At 35.1% G+C, this 20,839-nt stretch overlaps 3 protein-coding genes across 3 annotated transcripts; 1 reads left to right on the plus strand and 2 right to left on the minus strand.

Annotated features, from left to right (window-relative positions):
• Positions 1-13,587: 13,587 nt before the first annotated feature.
• Positions 13,588-15,549, minus strand: K444DRAFT_665795 (allantoate permease; the record flags this gene model as incomplete). Its single annotated transcript, XM_024887118.1, has 6 exons — positions 13,588-14,114; positions 14,170-14,437; positions 14,488-14,673; positions 14,723-14,838; positions 14,886-14,983; positions 15,033-15,549. 6 exons carry the CDS (start codon positions 15,547-15,549, stop codon positions 13,665-13,667), a joined length of 1,635 nt encoding a protein of 544 aa, XP_024733020.1. The 3' UTR covers positions 13,588-13,664.
• Positions 15,550-16,261: 712 nt separating this feature from the next.
• Positions 16,262-18,833, plus strand: K444DRAFT_665796 (glycoside hydrolase family 31 protein; the record flags this gene model as incomplete). The annotated part of the gene is made up of 2 exons (XM_024887119.1): positions 16,262-17,860; positions 17,904-18,833. The coding sequence occupies 2 exons, from the start codon at positions 16,262-16,264 to the stop codon at positions 18,831-18,833; spliced, it is 2,529 nt and encodes an 842-aa protein (XP_024733021.1).
• Positions 18,834-18,881: 48 nt separating this feature from the next.
• Positions 18,882-19,747, minus strand: K444DRAFT_536080 (uncharacterized protein; the record flags this gene model as incomplete). Its single annotated transcript, XM_024875348.1, has 3 exons — positions 18,882-19,268; positions 19,354-19,519; positions 19,596-19,747. The coding sequence occupies 3 exons, from the start codon at positions 19,745-19,747 to the stop codon at positions 18,882-18,884; spliced, it is 705 nt and encodes a 234-aa protein (XP_024733022.1).
• Between the last annotated feature and the right edge of the window lie 1,092 nt (positions 19,748-20,839).

The raw sequence follows: 20,839 nt of genomic DNA on the forward strand, positions 1-20,839 counted from the left end.
GCTTTTCTAGCTCTAGTAACTCTTGGTTCTTACTTAATAGCTTATTTACTAGCTAGATACTATTATACTAGGTTTCTTCCTAAGCCGGGTTTATAAAGGCCTTAATTAGAGCTAACTAGAGATCCCGTATAATATTATTATTAATCTTTTATTATAGGAGGAGAATTTGGGTTTGGTAGACTACTATTACCTTATTCTGGGCAGTTATATCCTTGTATTTCCTATTTAGGGCATTTGCTTATTTATTTGACTTGCCTATCTGATATATAAGCTTAAAATAGTAGCAGGAAAGATATTTTACCTAGTAAGCTTATCTTATTAAGAGCTTCTTTATAATTATAAAGTATTTAAGGGCTTAGTAATCTAAGTAAATTATAAAAGATATTTCCTATAGGCCTTTTAGCTCTATTTACTATTCGGTTAAAGAGAGAATAATAACAAGTATCTCTTTATTATAAATATTATAGTTTAGTTCTATTAACTATATAGTCTTAAAGAAAAATACTACCGGGTACTAGAGTCCTATCTAGAAGTCTTACTATAAGAGAATACCGGCTATAACTCTATTTAATATATCTGTTTTAACTATAGTAGAGAGATTTAAGTTATAGTAGTATAGAATTAGTACCGAGAGTATAGCTTGCTTTAGCTTAGTAAAACCTTCTTAATACTAATCTATTTATTTAAACGGAACTCTCTTATATATTAGAGCTATTAGGGGCTTTATTATATGGCCGTATTCTATAATAAAGTACTAATAAAAGTTATAAAAACCCAGAAAGCCTTATATTTCTTTAATTATCTTTAGTAGTCGCTAGTCCTTAATAACTACTATTTTATCTGGATTTACTTTAATATCTCTAGTAGAGATAATAAAGCCTAGATATTTTATATAAATAACCTTGAATTCTGATTTCTTAATATTTGTTTAAAGGCCAGTATCCCGTATTTACTAAAGGACCTTTTATATATAGTTTTTATACTTTAGGGAATTATTCGAGTAAATTAGAATATTATCCAAATAAGCTATATAAAATATATTAAGGTAATTAAAGAGAATATTATTTATATATCTCTAATATATAGTAGGGCTATTAGTTAGGCCTTCCCAAAGAACCTTATACTTATAGGCCCTATATCTTATACGGAATATTATAAGTTCTTCTAATTCTGGGTCTATTCGGATCTAATAGAATGTTTACCGAATATCTAGCTTTATATAGACCTTGGCTTGAGCTAGCCATATAAGAGTCTTATAAATAAGGGAAAGAGGATAATAGTTCTTTTATATTAAGTTATTTAGCTTATAATAGTTAATATAGAATTAGAGAGCTCTATTAGCCTTCTTTATAAAGAGGATTAGAGATATAAAAGGGAATTAGCTTGGCTTAATAAAGTTCTATTAGAGGTTCTCTTTAAGGAAGCACTTGACCTCCTATAGCTTATAGATTAACTATTAATAGAGCGGGGAATACTCTAGGCTCTCTGGGCCTTTGGGATTATTAATCTGAATCTTGTAGTTATATGATTAATACGGGAGTAAGACATTTAATATTTCCTTTAAGAAGATATCTGCAAAATCCTTGAACTTCTCTAATAAAACTCTTACTAGCTATTATAGCTCCGTTTCTCCTGGCTATTACTTGCCCGAAATGAACTCGTCCTCTTACTATAATTTTAGCTCTTTATTAATCTCGAAAAACGATATTATAAAGAAAAGGTTCTCCTTTTTCCGTAGGTTTATCTAGAAAGTAACTAGTAAGATACCTGTAATATTAACCGAGGGCCTTAACTAGATCTTATAGCTTTCCTTTGGATAGTATGGTTTTAATATCCCTATCTCTAGCTTAGAAGAAACTTCTATATTCCCTAAGGCCACTTGTATTTCTTTATAGTATTAAGCTTAATCCTTTTACTATATATGGCTTTCTAAGCCCGGCTCAGAAAGAAAATAAGGGGGTTTCCTCTTTATAAGCTAAGGTCTCTAGGACTTATTTATAGCTATAGTTTTATTCCTTTTATCTATATCTTCTTAGTACTAGTCGCTTTTCCCAGATTCCAAGTTCTTATATATAATAGTTAGGATCTTATTCTAATCCTTCTTTCTAGGCTAATTATTTGGCTAGATTAACCTTCTATTCTTGTAATTAATTAGGATACTAGTACTTATAAACTACTATTATCTCAAAATCATATTATACTTGCCTAGTCCTATAACTAGTATAGGTACTAGAACTCTCTATCTATTAATTAAGAGTATAAGCTTAATATAATAAGTAATAGATATAGCCTGCTTGCCATTAAACCCTTTTATATTATAGGGTAATACTAATTAAGTAGGCTTAATATCTAGAAATCGTTTAATTATTCTTATAAACTTGGAATTAATAAAAGTATATCTATTTACTCCGGTATTAATAAGAGAAGAAGTCTTAATACCTAATCTATTATTACTAATTATATAAGGAAGTATAAATGCTTTATTTCCTAATAGCTAGCTTAAATTAATTTCTGCTATATCTATATAATATGGCCCTAAAGAGGAAACTTCCTTTAGAGGTCCTTATTTCCCTATTCTATACCCTTGGATAGCTTACTTATAGTAAGTACTACTAGCTTGGCTACTAAAACTTACTTTATATACTCTGTCTTGAATTCTAGATAGTTCCTAGATATATAACCAAATCCATTATAGTTATAGTACTTGAGATCTGAGGATTCGGGCTTTGGGATAGCAGGCTTGTCTATTACTGGGGTCTTGAAAGCGGGCTTTATATAAGGGGCGCCTCCTGGGCTTAGCTTATCTATATTTTTATTAGCTTTTTTAGATACCTGTTTTTTTTTTTTATAATAAGCTCGGATTTACTAGTTATTCATAGTATAGTATTATATGAACTCTATAGTATAAATAGCCGGGTTATTATAGTATATAGCTATGGCCTCTTAGAGCTTTTAGGTAAGCTTATTATTCAGGTTATTCTTAAGGTTCTATAGATTAATATTTCTGTCTATTATATATCTCAGGAATAGAATATAGAACTCCTGAAAAGTCTGGCCCTTCTTTATAAATAGCTCCTTAAATACTTGCCAAGTATTATACTCCTTATTCGGGTCGCCATATAGCTCCTCTAGATAGGTATATAGTTCCCTAATAGTCTTATATATATATTAACTATTCTAGTTTAGGCGGGAAGAGATTAGTATAAGGATATAGCTACCTATATAACTGGATATATAAATAATCTTGAGGTCCTCTATCTAATAAATATCAGAATTACTATAGAGCTTATTCTTAATCTAAACTAACTAATTATTAAAGGTAATACTATTCTTAGTTATATTTTCGAAAATAAAAGGGTTAGGAAGTTTAATTAAGTATCTATCTTCTAGAATAGGAGAACCGGTTATCCCGGCAAGCTATATAATAAGCTTCTTAATAATAGCTTTATTCTTTTATAAGGCTTATTTAGTTTCTTTTAGCTAATTATAATAATTCTTACTATAGGTAAGAATATTATATATCTTTAGAATTAGCTTAATAATCTCTTTATATAAAGCCTCTGGGTTCCGAAGTAATTCTTAAAACTCTGCCTTTAATAAGGCAGGTCCCTCTTTTTTCTCTATTTTCTAGAAGAGAGTATCTTTTCTACTATAAATATTAATGGGATACTCGGACTCTTTAGGAGACTTAATAAGAGGCTCTGGTTTACTTTCTGGTAATATATTAGTAGTATCTCGTACTATAGCTCCTTCTGACTTGCCTAGTTATTCCGGGACTTATTTTCTTATAGATCTTTATTTAGTAGTAAGGTTACTGGCCTATTTGCTTGCCTGGCTAGTCTAGGGCTTTCTTGCCTAGTTATTCTAGGGCTTTCTTTTATTCTAATATTAGTTAACCGGTTCGGGAGTAGCTATAGTATATTGCATTTATACTCGTCGAAAACTAATTGGGTAGGTATTATTTAAATCCTCTATAGGATTAAGAAATAGGCAAGCTTTTAAATTATATTACGAGTATAAGATCTAGGGCCTAGAAGATATAGTTAGACTATCTCTATTTTAATAATTTAAAGCTAAAGAGAGAAGAGGATCCCAAAGGAGCCTCGGATCTAAATAATCGCAAGCTATATATAGGCCCATATACTAGCTTAAGCTCGGGGTTATATATAATAATCAGGTAACTATAGATGCCTCGCTTAGATACTAGATGCCTTTCTAGCTCTAGTCTAATCCCTACTAGTATTATATATTATAATAACCGTAATATGCTTTATATTCTAATTAATTTAATCTTTGGGAAGTAGTTTATTATAAGGTAGTTAAGCTATTAATAGACAAAAATATTAATAGCTAGAGTATTAACTAGAAGAAGCGCCTTTACTACTATTAGAGTAATTTAACCGGATATCCAGGGAAGTACTTAATTAAGTACTCTTTATATTACCTAATTAGAAAAAGGAAATAGAACTCAGATACTTCCAAAACTAGCTAGTAAGATAATAATAATAGAGAAATTAGTAGCGGCTTGCTATTATATTACTGAATTAGAAATAGAGATATAATAGAGAGAAGATCTAGAGAAGCTAGAAGCTTAGATCCGTTATTTTAAAGATATTCGGATATCCGGTATAGAATCCGTTATATCCCTAATAGTACTCTTAGTTTGGAGGGCTTTAAAAACCCGAGAACTATTTATTTACCGGGGAAAGAGTATTAAAAAAGCCTAGAACTTCTTCTATTAGATAGAGTTAAAATAGTATAAAAACGGCGGAATTACCTGGGCTACTAATATAATAAAGGTTATATATTATATTTCCTATTTTAAGAATATAGCTAGAAATATCTAGAAGTATAGGAAGTAATTAGTAGGTATTAATACTATAGATTAGGAAACCTTTATTAAATTTATAAAGAATTCTATTTTAAATCCGGAAAACTATAATAATAATACCCTTATTAAGTTTAAAAATACTAAATAATAGTCAGGCTAGAGTATTTAAAGCTTTATATCTTATTTAAATAGCCTATTAGATAATTTAGAATATATAGGTTTACTATAAGAGTAAAATAACTTATTTAGTAGCTTAAGGCAGGAAATCCGGAATAAGATTAATTATTAAGGAAATACTTTATAAGAAAGAGAGAAACTTATTTTTATTATTATAAGAGTTAAGAATAATTTAAACCTATTTATTTAATAGAAATATAATAATAAGCTAATGAAATAATAAAAGAAAAGTAATAAGAGAAAAGAAAAGAGAAATAATAAAAAGAAATAAAAAAGAAATATATTTCTATTATAAGATTCGTAAAACCGGAATAGTAAAAATATAGTAATAAAGTCTAATATAGTACTTATATTAAGATTTATAAAACCGGGTATAATTTGCTTTATTTACTAAAAAAAGAATTATTATATTATTACTTATTTAAATTAGGAGAAACCAACTTATTATAACTATAATAAGCCTAGCTATAAATTATATAAATACCTAGAACTAAAGAAGCCGGGAAACGGATATATCTTATAGTAATTATACTCGTTTATATTATAGAAAGTAAGGCTCTTAAAACGAGAATAGTAATTAAGCTTATTATTAAAATAAGAAAAAATAAATAAAGAATTAAAGTATTAGTAAACTCGAATATAAAGACTAATTATATAAAGAGGAGATTAGCTTTAAATATAGGTATTTTATTAATATTAAAAGTAATTTCCTTATTCTTACTAGAAGAAAAAAGAATTTATTTATATAAAAATTATATTCTTAGAATTATTATTAAGAATATACTAGGGAACTAAAGAGAGACTAATATATACTTTATATTATATAATTTCAATTTAAATTATATTAATATAATACTTGAATTCCTATAGCTTTACTAGATTAATTCCCTAATTTCTTTTAGGGAAGTAATATAAAGATATTAGATTTAATTCTAGAAGATTAAAGTTCTAAATATTAGAAAGTTTACTAAAATAGTAAAATATAAGATATATATTTTTCTATTAATTATTTATTTTATAATAAATAGCTAAAGAATTACTATTATTATTACTAATAAAATAATTATATTTCTTAAGAAATATTAGAATCTTTTCTAAGTATTCTTTATAGAAACTATAGGTATATTATCTAACTACTATATAATAGAGAATTATATAAATCTAGAATTAGAATTCTAACTATTATATAATCCTATATATATTTTATTAGAAAGAAAATATAAAGTTTTTCGGGAATATCTTAATACTAGCCTAGAAAAGAAATAAATCCGTTATTTTATTAGCCTAGCTAGTACTCTAATTATATTTGTTTTAAAAAAAGAAAATAGCCTATATCTATATATTAATTATTAGAAGCTAAATAGAATTATTATTAAGAACTAAATACTATTACTACTTATTAGTAAGACTATAAATAGGCTTTATAAAGTAAAGATATATATAAAGCTAAACTTAAAAAAAATACTTATTATTAGTTATAAATATAAGAAAATAATAAATAAAAAATAGTATTTTAAATATATTATAAATATTTCGAGTATTATATTATATCTTTTAGGCTATTTAATACTTCGGTAATATTTCAGGTATATATTAATTATATATTAGTAAGTCTTATAAATATTATTTATATAGTCTATTTAGATAATATTTTAATTTATTTAGAGAATTCAGAATAATATATAATAGTAGTCTAATATATACTCGAGTAATTATAATAATACTAGCTCTTTATAAACTTAGTAAAATATAAGTTTAATATAAAAAAAGTAAAGTTTCTAGGATTTATAATTAGCCCGGATAATATAGAAATAAAAGCTAATTAGGTTATAATTATTAGGAAATAGCCGGCCCTAAAAAATAATATCCGAGAAATTCAAGTATTTCTGGGTTTTACTAACTTTTACTAGAGATTTATTTATAAATACTTTAAGGTAATAAAAGAGTTAACTAATTTATTAAAAACTAGTAGAAACTTATAATATTATTTTAGCTAAATAAATAAGGCAAATAAGGCTTTTAAGAAGCTATAAATTATATTTATAATAGTATTAATTTTTTATTATTTTAATCTAGTTTTAAAGATTTATATAAAAACGGATACTTTAGGATTTATAGTTATAGATATAATTTTCTAGTTCTTTAGTAAGAAAATAGAGGCCAGGTAATAATCTATTACCTTTTATTTAAAGAAAATAACTATAATTAAAAATAAATATAAAATATATAATTCTAAACTTTTAATTATTATTCTAATATTTTATATTTAGTAATATTATCTAGTATATATCTAATATATTATTATTATTAAAACAAATTATAATAACTTGAAATACTTTATAATTAAAAGAAAACTAAATAGTTAATAAATAAGATAAATAGAAGAGCTAGTTATCTTTAACTTTATTTTAGAATATTAGCCAGGATATAGTAATTTTACTAATAGGCTATTAAGATAACCAGACTTTATAGCAAGTATAAATAAATATACTTTATTATTTATACTTTATAATAAGCTATAAAATATAATATAGAAAGCCCTATAAATAGTAGTAATAAAATACTATACTATTTCTATAATATTATAATTTAAGGCCTAGGAAAAAGGAAGTAAATACTTCTTAATTAGTAAGATACTAAGAAATTCCGAAAGAGAAGTTTATTTTAGTAATAAAATAATACTAAAAATATTACTATTTGAGCCTATTACTAGTATAGCTAGTTATAAATAGTATATATTACGAATTCTAGCTATATAAGTAGCTAGGTCCGAAATAGTATATAAGAAAAATAAAAAAATATTACTTAAATTATTATTATAGTACTAAAGGCTTAATTTATTAATATAATACTAGTAATATAAATAGTTCTTAAAAGAGATCTTTACTAGAGCTATTAAAACTTGAAAACTTAATATATCTAGGTTATTAAAATATTAGGGTACTATTTATATACTAAATAAGCTAGTTTTTAAAAAAGAATTACTATAAGCTAATTATAATAATTCTATAAATAAGTATTTTAGTACTAGTAAAATACTAGAGATTCTCTAAAAAAAGTACTTCTAGTAAAATATAAAAAAAAATATAAAAAACTATATTAGAATTTGTTTTATATATTAATAAACTAAGATAAAAATATATATATTATATAATATATTTAGTTTATTTCCTTTTTCCTCTAAGCTATAGTAAGAAATTACTATAAACTTTATTATAAGACTATTTTCTTTTAGGTTTTATAGTAAGATATATAATTCTATATTTATTATTATTAATAAATATATAAAAATAGTATAATATATTCTAATTATTAAAAAGATCTCGGCTCTTGAGTTAGTAAAGCTATTTATATATTTCATTATTAAAAACTTTAGTATATTTATAGGTATAACCTCTAATAAAGAATCTGTTTTTATAAATAAGTTCTAGTTAAGTTTATATTTTTATTTAAAGATTTAATAATAGCTAAATATAGTATTTTACTTATAAACTAATAGATAAATAAAGAATCTAAACTAAACTTTAGAATAGTATTTAAGGTATTATACTAGCTACTAATAAGATAACTAGATAATAAAGCTTATTTTTATAGAATTTATATATAATAACTTTATATATTTAATAATAGAGATTTCTCTATTTTATATATTATATGAATTTTATTCTAGTATTAAACTATATATTAAGAATAATATTCCAGAAAAAGAGATACTAGTAATATAGGAAAGAATTTAAAGAATTTAAATAAAAAAAGAAGTACTAGAAAAGTAATAGTAAGAAGTAATAAATATATTAATAAGAAGTTTAATATATATAATAGAGTTATACTTTATATAAAGAATATTTAATAGCTATAACCTAGTATAAAGCTAATAAATAGATATCTTGGTTCCTTTAAAATTCTAGAAATTATAGGAATATATAAATAGATATATTATTTGAAATTACTATTATTATATTAGATTTATAATATTTTCTATATTTCTTTTTTAGAGCTATAGTACCCGCAAGCTAGTATTATAATAGAACTAGAACTAGTTAAGATTAAGGGTAAAAAGAAATTTGAAATAAAATCTATTATAGCTTATAAAAAAAGTAGAAAAGAAAGAAAATATCTTATTTATTAGAAAGGCTATTTACTAGTAGATAATATATGAGAACTACTAAGTAATCTAGAGAATATAGCTTAAGAATTATAAAAATACTTAGAAAAGAATAATATTATAATACTATTAGCTAAATAGAAATATAAAAAATAAATGCTTTTATTAGAAAACTATTAAAAACCATGTATTTATTCTTGAAAAAATTATATAAAAATTATTAAGAACTTTAAAAACTCTAATTTCTATATCTTATAAATACTTTATTCTTATAATTACTTTTTATTATTCTTATTATTATTTTTATTAGAATTCTCTCGAGAAATAGATAATAAATTAGCCTATAAAGCTATTAGCTATTAGTAAGAAATAAGAAAGAAATAAGCTTATTTAATACTAAAGAATATTAATTATATTATTAAAAGTATTTTATACTAATACTAAGCTAGTAAGAATTACTTAATCTATTTCTTGGATTATTAAGGAAATCTATTAGCCTTAAATAATAGCTTTAATACGAGAAGTATATATAATTTAGTATAGAAGAAAAGTAGTAATAGCCTTCTTTTTTTCGGGTAAAGAATAAAGAAAATATTTATATATATTAATAACTTAAAAAAGGCGATTTAATTATATTATATATATTTAAGGAATCTTAAATAGTATTAGAATAGGAAATAAATAAAGAAATTTATAACTTATAGAATTATATTTCTTATTCTTGAAATAGTAGTAATTATATATTAAGTAATTATTATTCTTAATATAAGTAAGATCGGGAAACTTAGTAATATTCTTGAAATATTAAAGATAATAAGGGTAAATTAAGAATATAAAAGTATTAGCTAAACGGGTAGTAATAGGCTAATAAGTACTAAGAGAAGTATTTATTTTAATAAATAAAGAAGTAAAAGAGGGAATTAGAAGAGAATTTAAATAAAGCTTAAATAAAGCTTAAAGGAACTTAAAGGAGCTTAAAGAAGGCTTAAAGAAGGAAAATAAGAAATAAGAAGAAGCTAGATATATTATTATAATTAAGGAAATAGAAGATTAGTTAGTAGGAAAAGAGAGGCCTTTTTATAATACTTTTTCCCTAAATAGTAATTATGAATTCGGAACCGGCTTTATATTAGGAATATCTAGAAAATTCTAAAGAAGGAATTTATAAATAAACTAGAAAATTAGATTAATTTTTCTAAGCTTTTAAGCCTATAAAGTAATAATTTATTTGTAAATAGAGGCTAAGTTAGGATTTATAAACTAATTAGAAGACCGGAAAAGCTTTATATCTAATAATATATACTATATCTATACTATTTTTATAAGAGGAAATTACTAGAGGTAATTTATAAGTTAACTAGGCAGGATTAGTAAACTATATTCTTAATTTCATTATCTAGTATAATAATAAGGCAATTATAGGAAGTTTTTAAAAAGAACTATAGTAGGGTTTTTTCTCTCTTGTCCCGTAACTACCGTTACGTGTCCTGCTTCCCAGGCATACTAGTACTAGTTTAAGGGGTTGCATAAGACCTCCGTCTATATATACGATTAGCCTTCCCAATACATTAACCTTCGGAGCCCCTTATTTTTGACCATTTGTATTATTTCATTACTAGTACTGAGAGTCTTAAGATTATTACTTCTACTTATTTAGCTTCTTACCCTCTTTACCTCCACTCACGCATCCAACGCCTATATATGGTCCGAAATCCATATAACAATCAAATCCCTATTACGGAACTAGTAGCTAGAAAAGTTTTAGGGAATTATTTATAAAGCTATTTATAGTTTTCTTAGGCCTTTTGGGGATAAGGGCCTAGAGGAGAAGTTAATATAATAAGTATATATAATAATATATAAATAGGTATTAGATATTATAGATCTAATTTCCTATTTTAGGTAAAGTTTATAATTAAAATTATACGAATTATATGGGATTATATTTCCTAGTTAAGTAAAGTACTTTATAAGCTTGGCTAAATACTAGAGAATATATAGGGAAATACTTCTAGCTTTAGAAAGAGGCATTAATTAGTCTTTTACTAGAACTAATTCTTGGAATTAGTTATACTTATAAGTATTATTCTATAGTTTACTTATTTTAATTACTTATATATTACCCTGCTATTATATGCCTTATAAGTAGGAAATCTAGTAATATTAGACTTTTAATAATCTAAAGATTTAACCTATATATATATTAGTATTAGAATTTAAGAATATTTTACTTACTTTCCTATTTTCTTTCTTTTTTTCTATATTAGAAGGCTTATTAGTAATATATATATCTAAGCCGTCTTTATTAGAATTAGAAAGTTCTAATATTTTAAGGGCTTCTTAATTATCTTTCTAATTAGAAAGAATCTCCTTATTTCGGAGATTCTAGTTCCCTAGTCTCTGATTTTTACTAATAGGATTGCTATTATTATTAAGTTCTTAAGTCGAGGTAATTCTAGAAGTATTATAGAGGTTCGGCTCGCTTACTAAGCGCCGCCACCACTTGATTGGGTGGCGAGGTGACGCTAGAGCGGGAATGCCCGGGGCTTTACCTAATAAGGCTAGCCCGTCACGTGCGCATATCACGTGCATACTACTCAAAGTATTCATGAATATTCATGAATAGCTTGATTAGAATATGAGTAGAATATAAGTAGTGGGAATTTTTGATGAATAGAATATGAGTAGGGGCCACTACTCTACTCTACTCTATTCATTATTTACACTGTGCATCCCCTTTCTCCATTTTAAGCACAAAACAAATCACCAGGCCTTCTGCACTTGCTGTGTCCAGTTTTGGCATCTGTTCTCCCTTCATACCCTTTATCTCCCGGTAAGCTGCAGTTCACGAACACATCAAGCCATCCCTTTTGTCTCGTCTCACCATGTCTCACAAAAGCATTCCTCCAATTCCTGAAACAGGATTCTTACTTGAACCAATATCATTGTTTGAATCCGTTTGCTAGTGTATGCTCTTTCGCCCTCAATTCCCATATTCCCTTCACCTCCCCGGCCCCTTCTCGTTTTCAAAATGCAAATTCATCAACCAGAAATGACAGCAAATTCAACGAAATGTTGCCAATCAACAACTACCAATCTCCATTCCGAGCATTCAGTTCCCTCTCGTCAGGACCAGGGAATTTCCATTCGCCCCTCCACCACCTCAGCCCCTTCACCTCTGCTCAAGAATCGGACGCAGAACTCGAAAACATTCTCCTGAGACGCGAACTGGCTCAGTGTCCTTTCCATTCTTGTCTACCGATAAACTCTCCTTTCAACTCACCTTTCGGGCAGTTCCAAGATCGAGAGGCACGCCACATCCCCCGTTGCCTTTGCAACAACCAACCCATCTTCACTCCATCCTCGCTCCATATCCGTCTCCGAGCCCTCGTTGCATCAACCTGTCCCAACGGCACTCTCCACATCAGACATGAATTTGTCGCTACTATTCCGATTTCAGCAACAATAGCAAACGTGTACAGCCACCTTGTCCGCGAGCTGGAGAGAAGCTTGCAAGGCGTTGGCTCCCTCCGCTTGCAGGCGACGCGCGTGGAGGTCAGAGTTTGCTTTATTGATGGTCGGTGCGAACGCTTGGCGCTCTTCCGCGATGTGTTGGACTTGAGAGAGGAGAGGGGCGTCGAGGGGTGCGTCGTTGTGGTTGAGTGGTGATTCCATCCAACTACTCCGCAAACGACATCACATAGGATTCATCTAGACCTAGACATCCACCTCCGGATATTGATCGCTGTCCCCGGCTCGAACAGCTCTCTGGACGGAATAGACTGCCCAGTGCCGCAATTCCGATTTCGCTGATATAGATAATGTGTTGACAAAGTAGCAATGGGGGCATATAGATACTTTGCGATAGAGCGCATTTCCTTGTTTGGATGAGAAAGTTTTACAGATCTTTTGTGATGAGTTAGAATTTCGCAAGGAGAGGGGAGTAGATGGGAGGTTGGTTGCTGTCGAATGTTGAATCCACCAGATCATTTTCATGGATTCCACTCGAATGAACAGGACTCTCATTTGAAATCTTCCTTGCCAAGTGAATTGTGCCTTTTCAAGTCTTGTTACATGTCGCATTTTTCGTAATAAGATCCCATGCTAAGAAGCCATACCTATACGAGACACTCAATGTGGAAATTACAAAGTTGCAACAATAGGTAGAGGTCTGCAATAGCTACGATTTTGTTTCGACCTCGAGTGCAATCTTGTTGTATTAGAAAACCTGGGGCATTGATCACAGCATGCAACAAAGCTTCCACGTAAGGCATTCGCCCCTCCAAGTCCTAGTCTTTCACTTTCGCAAGCCACTCTTGCCTTCTATTCTCAAGGTCATAAGAATACAGGATTCCGTGAAGCACTTAAGCGAAACATTGATAAAATGTAACTAAACTCTCCCTGTCCAAGGCACACTCACTCACTCAATGGACCAAAGACAGAAGAAATCATTGATTTTTATATTAATATTGATCGCGCTTGCCCGCTTTTTAATTCACAGCATATCCCAAAACAGAGAGATACATACATACATTTATTTATCAACATGTCCTAGTAGACAAAAATAAAGTCTTCGTTTTTTAAATCCGCAATATCATCAAAGGCCTTCTCGCCCCCACTCGCCCAGGCCCCCTCCCCGTTCGCCTCATCAACCTGATCACTGATCGCCCTCTCTTGACTATTCATCATACTCCTGTCAGCGATAACCTCGCTCTTTCCGAGCGCTACCCTGCGTGATGCGTGGCACTTGTTGAGGAACATGAGGTAGAGGGTGGTGAAGGTGACGATGATGATGAGAACGACAAAGAGAACGAGGTTGGAGATCAGGCCGCGGCGGTAGAGCGGCTTCTCGGCTGTGGTGTAGAGGTGCGGGCCGATTATGTTGCCCGCGGACTGGCCAATGAAGAGGATGGCCGTTGTAGTCTTCTTTTTTGTTTCGCCTGCGGTGTTTTGGGAGGACCAGGAGTAGATGAGGGGGGAGATGCCGGGGTAGAAAGAGATCTGAGATGGATGTCAGCATAGACTAGAATGCACCTAGTGTAGGTCAAAAACGTACCAGGTAGTATCCGACGAGGAGGGGACCGCGGTTTCTAGTCGTGTGCTTGATGCACAACAACATGACGATGCCGATGATAGGGGGGATACAGAGCAGGGCAAGGGCTGGTCCCTTACGCTTCGTCCAAGTGGCGAAAGCAGCGCCTCCCATGGTAGCAACAATTTGAACTGCTCCGAAGGGGATGTTGAGAAGGATCGTGTTGAAGGGGTTGAAGCCAAACGAGTTGACGATCAAGGGTCCGAAGGTTGTGATACCTCCGCTGGGGATTCTGAACCAGTGAGTATATTGAAAGCAACCTTTCTAAGATCAATCACTTACGAGATGGAGAAGATAAGTGCGAACCAACACCAGGTCTTGATGTCAAGTAGACTCTCGGTCACATGTTCCCACTTCCATTCGGTTGACACAACACCCATTTGATTATCTCTGAGACGCTCTACGGCGAGGACCTTGTCATGGTCATTAAGGAATTTGGCATCGACAGGGGAGTCTGGCAGGAAGAGGCTTTGGAAGTCAGCATGGAGATTAATTTTCTACCTGATATCAGACTTACAAGACAAGAACCGAGAAGACGACGGTGAGGAGCCCGCAGGCAAGGAAAATGATCTGGTAAGAATGTAGCTTTTCCGAGTGGATATGACCTAAGCCGTATGCGAGAAGACTTCCAACCTATCACAGAGTCAGATTTGATCTTCGGTGTCGATGAAGGAACTCACCATATTGGTCACACCGTTCATGGCATACCACGAAGCGTTTCGGTACGTCTGTTCACTACGTCTCCACCACATTTGCGTAATGGCAATGAAGGTTGGGGCTATGTGGTATGTCAGAAAGGGGCAATAACAAAGCTTGGAGGTACATACCAACGGAAGCTTCGAAGCAGCCGAGGAAGAATCGCGTAGCAAGCAACCCTTTGAAGTTCTTCGCCACAGCCATGCAACTCAACACTATGCCCCAGCAGAGTACCATACAGGCAGCAAATTTGCCTGTTGGGAGCTTCACCAAGAAGTAGGCAATAACTGGTTGCATGACAAGTTGGGCAATGTAGACGATGGATCCTAGCCAGGAGTAGTCTTGGCCTCCGAGGTGGGCATCTGCGATGAGACCAAACACACTTGCGTATGATAGAGTGGACTTGTCGAGTTGCTGAAGGAAGTAGACCCCCAGCATAACTGGGAGAATAGCGAGATCGATCCTGCGGAGAATCCGTTTGTTGTCTACTTCCGAGACGACAACACGCTCGCTGCTGTTTCCGAGGAGCTCAGCAGCGCGGTCCTTGCCGGCATGGCGTTCTCCGTTGAAGCCATTGTACTTGGAAGGGTCCTCGACGGTTTCGATAGTAGCCTGTTGGGCTGACTCGGGGTCTGTCTTGGAGTCCATGTTGGAAGCAGGGCTATACAGCAAAGCTTCTGGGGTCAAGAGGTTCGACAATCAAGAGCAACTATTGCCACTCAATATCAAATCAGAGGAAAAGAGATTGAAAGGACGAACAAGCTGAAGAGAGAAGAGGGAATGAGGTTCCATCTTCCCTTCTTAAAGAAAACCCGAGGGAGTGGATTGCATAGCGACGGAGCACCTTAGCTTCTTCCGGGGTCAATCCGGAGAGGATTGGGGTCTGGGGTCATCGGACTTCGGATGACATGTGCGAAGAAAGAAGGGGGATGCCAGACGAGCCGACTGGCTGCGCTGCCCATTCCGTCAGGCCTCTTCACAAACCTGTTCATGACTCCCCGCAAGTTGGTGTCGACTGACTCGTGGAATGAGAGAGAGGTTGGAGATACACCGCCGTATGCGGGCTAGCGTCGGAGTTCTTCCCGAGAGCCGAAGCCAACGCGGGGAAAGCTGCAGCTCCTTCAAACCCCGACCATCAACGACGACAAGAGCATTCCAATTCGAGCCACCGAGCCACCGAGCCACCGAGCCACGTGCAGCAGGAGCTGTGCAGCTGCCGGTGTCGGGTTGGAGTGCGATGAGTAGGCAAGTATAAGGCGGTGCTTCTCTTTGCTTCTTCCGCTTCCTCTTCCTCTTCCTCTTCCTCGTCTTCTTCTTCCTCCTGTTCCGTTCAAACCTCGCTGTATTTCAATCCTTCCAGATGCCTCAACACGAGTATACACCGCAGCAGTACATACCCATTCAAGTAAATGGGCATGTCGGAGGCACAGAGCATCGCGCTCCCAACGTCCAACTCGAATCCACTGATGGAGACACAAGTTTCCAGTTTACCTTCGAAGCAATTCGACCAGGCCTCTTTCGAACAACATTCTCCTCGAAAACACATCCTCTCCCTCCCCATCCGAGCTGCTCTCGCCCTGTGGTCGACTTCGGCGGACTGAAGCCTACTACCCAATCCACCGCCTCGCAGAAGACCATCGAAGTTGGGGATGTCACCGCTACCGTCGATTGGAGCGGCCCCCCCCTCGTCACCCTTCAATCTGCCGGCCAAGAAAAGGCGATCCACCGAGACCTCGATTTCCGATCCTACTGCGTGGATTCTACAGGAATCGCACATTACACGAGATACAAGAGAGACACACTTCACGTTGGGCTTGGCGAGAAGGCTGCACCCATGAACCTGTCGAATAGGCACTTCGTTCTTTCCGCAACAGATTGTTTCGGATACGATGTTTACAGAACAGATCCACTCTACAAACATATCCCCCTCCTAATCAATGCCACTCCAGATGGCTGCGTTGGCATATTCTCAACATCACACAGTCGTGGAACATACTCGATCGGTGCCGAAATTGATGGCTTGTGGGGCCACTTTAAGGTCTACCGTCAAGATTACGGCGGGTTGGAGGAGTACTTGATGGTGGGGAAGACAATTCAAGATGTTGTCAGGACATATGCAGACCTGGTCGGATATCCCAAGCTTGTGCCGCGCTGGGCTTTCGGTTACATTGCTGGCGGTATGAAGTATTCCATGCTGGATGAACCACGGGCTTCAGAGGCCTTGATGGACTTCGCCACAAAGCTTAAGACACATGACATTCCATGTTCGGCTTTCCAGATGTCATCCGGATACACTGTGGCCGAAACCGAGCCCAAGACGAGAAATGTATTCACGTGGAACAAGCACAGGTTCCCTGATCCAGAGGGCTTCGTTGCAAAGTACCACGAGGAAGGCATTCGCATTATCGCCAATGTCAAGCCTTATGTCCTTGCCAACCACCCGGAGTACGACAAGCTGGTTTCGTCCAGTGCTTTCTTCACTGATCCAAGGACCAAGAAATCTGGCATTGCTCGATTATGGAGTGCAGGTGGAGGTGAGAGTGGTGAAGGCGGGCACATTGATTTCACCTCTAAGGCTGGCTTTCAGTGGTGGTATGAAGGCGTAAAAGCACTTCGGAAATGCGGCATCGAAGGCATCTGGAATGATAACAATGAATACACCATCCCGGACGATAATTGGCAGCTCGCCCTGAACGATATTGATCAAGCGACGGCAGAGACTGGGAAGGCCATTGGCCTCTGGGGAAGAAGCTTACATACCGAGCTGATGGGACAGTCTTCTCACGATGCTTTGGTCGATCTAGAGCCAGAGATCAGACCTTTTGTACTCACTCGATCAGCTACTGCCGGGACGATGAGATACGCTGCAAGTTCCTGGAGCGGGGACAATGTTACCAGCTGGCCTGGGATGAAAGGTGCGAACTCGTTGGCTCTCAATGCAGGCATCAGCTTGCTTCAGGTATGTCCTCAACCCTTCCCTGGAAGCTTCGCTAATGGGTCAGTGCTATGGTCATGACATTGGTGGCTTTGAAGGTCCACAGCCAAGTCCAGAACTTCTACTCCGCTGGATCCAGCATGGCATTTATTCTCCACGGTTTGCCATCAACTGCTTCAAGACTGATGAAAATGACAACACGATCGGCGGTGTTATCGAACCGTGGATGTATCCCGAGATCACTCCTCTCATCCGAGACACGATCAAGCGTCGTTACGAGATCATACCTTATCTATACTCCCTGATGCTCCAGAGCCACATGACGGCCTTACCACCTCAGCGATGGATCGGTCATGGCTATGAGTCCGATCCAGAGGTCTGGACACCCGAAGTAATGGCCGGTGAGACGCAATACTGGCTTGGTGACACCATTCTTGTCGGCGGTGTCTACGAACCTGGAAATACGACTGCGAGGATGTACCTCCCAACAAAGGGGCCCGAAGATCTAGGATACCTCAATCTCAATGAACCTCATCAATATCTACCAGCTGGCCAATGGGTGGACATCAATTCCGAGTGGAAAGACAGCATCCCTCTTCTCGCCCGAGTCGGCGAAGCCATTGCGGTAGGAAAGAATCTCCAGACGCGCTCCACTGGCGATCATAGATTTCCTTCTCCCAATGCGGTTGAGGATGATTATCGAGCCGTGGAGATCTTTCCTCCAAAGGGGGCTTCGAACAAAGAGCACTCGTATGTTTGGTACGAGGACGACGGAATTTCGTCTAAATTGAGCATGTCGACATTTACGTTGACGTGGAGCTCGACTGTGGAGAGTATTACGGCGAAGGTTGAGAAAGCCGGCGAGTATGTACCGCTTTGGAAAGATTTGGAGATAGTGCTTCCTGTCGGCGATAAGAGGAGTGTCATTATGAGTAATGGCTCATCCTGCCAAAGAGTTAGGGACAGTCGTGGGCGCACTGTTTTCAGGATCGTCTAAGATGGATAGACATATCTAGATATATACCATTTTGCTTGGCTGAGAACATCAATCTAAATACCACTTCCCACCACTCTTCAACTTTATCTTCGCTACCTCCCAATCCTTCTCCGAGAACCGATATTGAACACTACCTCCCTCTCCATTCGGTCTGCCATCTTTCTTCATCTCAGCAACAGGGATACCCATAACATCCACCAGCTTCCTCCATGGTTCATTCTCCACATTTGTGTCAGCAGTTATCTTCTTCGCTCCTACCTTCTTAAACCCATACTCAATGACCGCCTCTAGAGTCTCAAGTGCATACCCTTTTCTTTGAAAGCGCCAGTCAATCAAGCAACCCACATCCGTCCTTACGATTTCCTTTCCTTCCGCATCTTTCTCAATCTTAAACTCATTAAACCCAGTACTGCCGATCAGAAACCCGTCGGCAGCCTAGATTTTGAGTCAGAATCACAATTTGTCAATGTGTTATGTAACAAGCGACTTCGACACTTCGTAGATGGAAGGGGAAGCGTACTTTCAAAGCCTCAGCGCCCTCAGGCACAGGTTGGTTTTCTTTCAAAATCACAACGAGCCATGCGTTCTCGCCCCTCGCAGTACTCCCCGCGTTTCCTCCTTGCTTCCTCAAATTCTCTCTCTGCTGCTCCTCGCTCCTATACTGCCCCACCACTCCACCGAAGGGGCTGCGTAATGAGAGTCAGAAATTGCTCTTCGTATAAAATCGCATCTGCGAGTTCGCAACACGATACAAGTACATACTTGTTGATCGGATCACTGAATAATTTCGTGAAAGCGGTGGCGTCGGAGACGAGAGCTGTACGGAGAATCAGTCGGGGCGTGGAAATGGTATGGGAAAGGCGGGCCCAGGGTGGGAGGGGATCTGGTATTGGGGGTGGGATCTCCGTCGCCATCGTCGAGGATTGGCCTTATTTTTAGTTTAAAGAAATGGGGGAAGGCAATCTGTGATCGTGGGAGGATGATAGCAGAGATGTGCTATATAGCTACTTTTTATCCAGTTTTCATTTATCTTCAGAGTGCCCCATTGACGAGAGTTCGTACATTGTGAATGTGACTCAGACAATTGAACTGCTACTTTGGTCTCGGCTAATCAGCTTCAAGCGGGTCGGACGATTTTGGTGCATGAAACATCACCTTCCCTTTTCGGTATGTGGGATACTGACGCTTTTGAACTTGACTTTTGTAGCTAAGCCGTTAAAAATTTAGTGCATGCCAGCTGCTCTTTCGTTTACTATTGATCGCTAGAAAACTTAGGCTAATCCCGTTGTGGAAATCTGACTCTATCCATAGTTTCTTGAGCACCCCTCAATTTCTTGGGTTTACCGAAGAGAAGCAGTGTTTTTTGCTACATGTAGACGAATCAGATGGGCATCTTTCCATTGCCGCAGGACTTCAAACATCGCATCAGTTTTCCTAAACTATTGCATTGTACTTAACAGACAGGATTTGCGCGGTTCCGTAGTTGCCTTCGCCGGTTCCAGGCCCCGAATCATCTTAACGAGTTGTGATTATCAAAATTTTATGAACTTATCACTCAAATTGGCTATTGAATTTCCATCTCCTCCATATCGCACTCTCCTGAATCGATTTGTTATGCCCGCGATACAAAACAAGCAATACCAGATTTACCTATGGTCGACTTTGCAAAACTGTACTCTATGGGGGAAGGAATTATAACTTTGGTGAGGATCAACTTTGGCTTGAAGGGAGAATCGATTCTAGCAGACTTTGTTTAACTCGACACGTCTCGCCTTATATCATCGGACCTTTATTTCTCCCATCTAAGAATTAAACCGGATTAGAGCAGCAGCTGAAATTTCGACCTGATTTTTTTATCAAAATAATGCGTAATGAGTGCTAAGAAGACTGCTCTAGCCCCTAGCCATACCCGGGTTATCTCATACCGACATATTTGAGAATGAAATATTGCATCTAGTATTTATATATTCGGAGGAAGTAGAAAGCAAAGCTTTCATGGGGTTATT

Source organism: Hyaloscypha bicolor (genome assembly GCF_002865645.1).
Source record: "Hyaloscypha bicolor E unplaced genomic scaffold K444scaffold_118, whole genome shotgun sequence".
In the NCBI taxonomy this organism is placed as follows: Eukaryota; Fungi; Ascomycota; class Leotiomycetes; order Helotiales; family Hyaloscyphaceae; genus Hyaloscypha; species Hyaloscypha bicolor.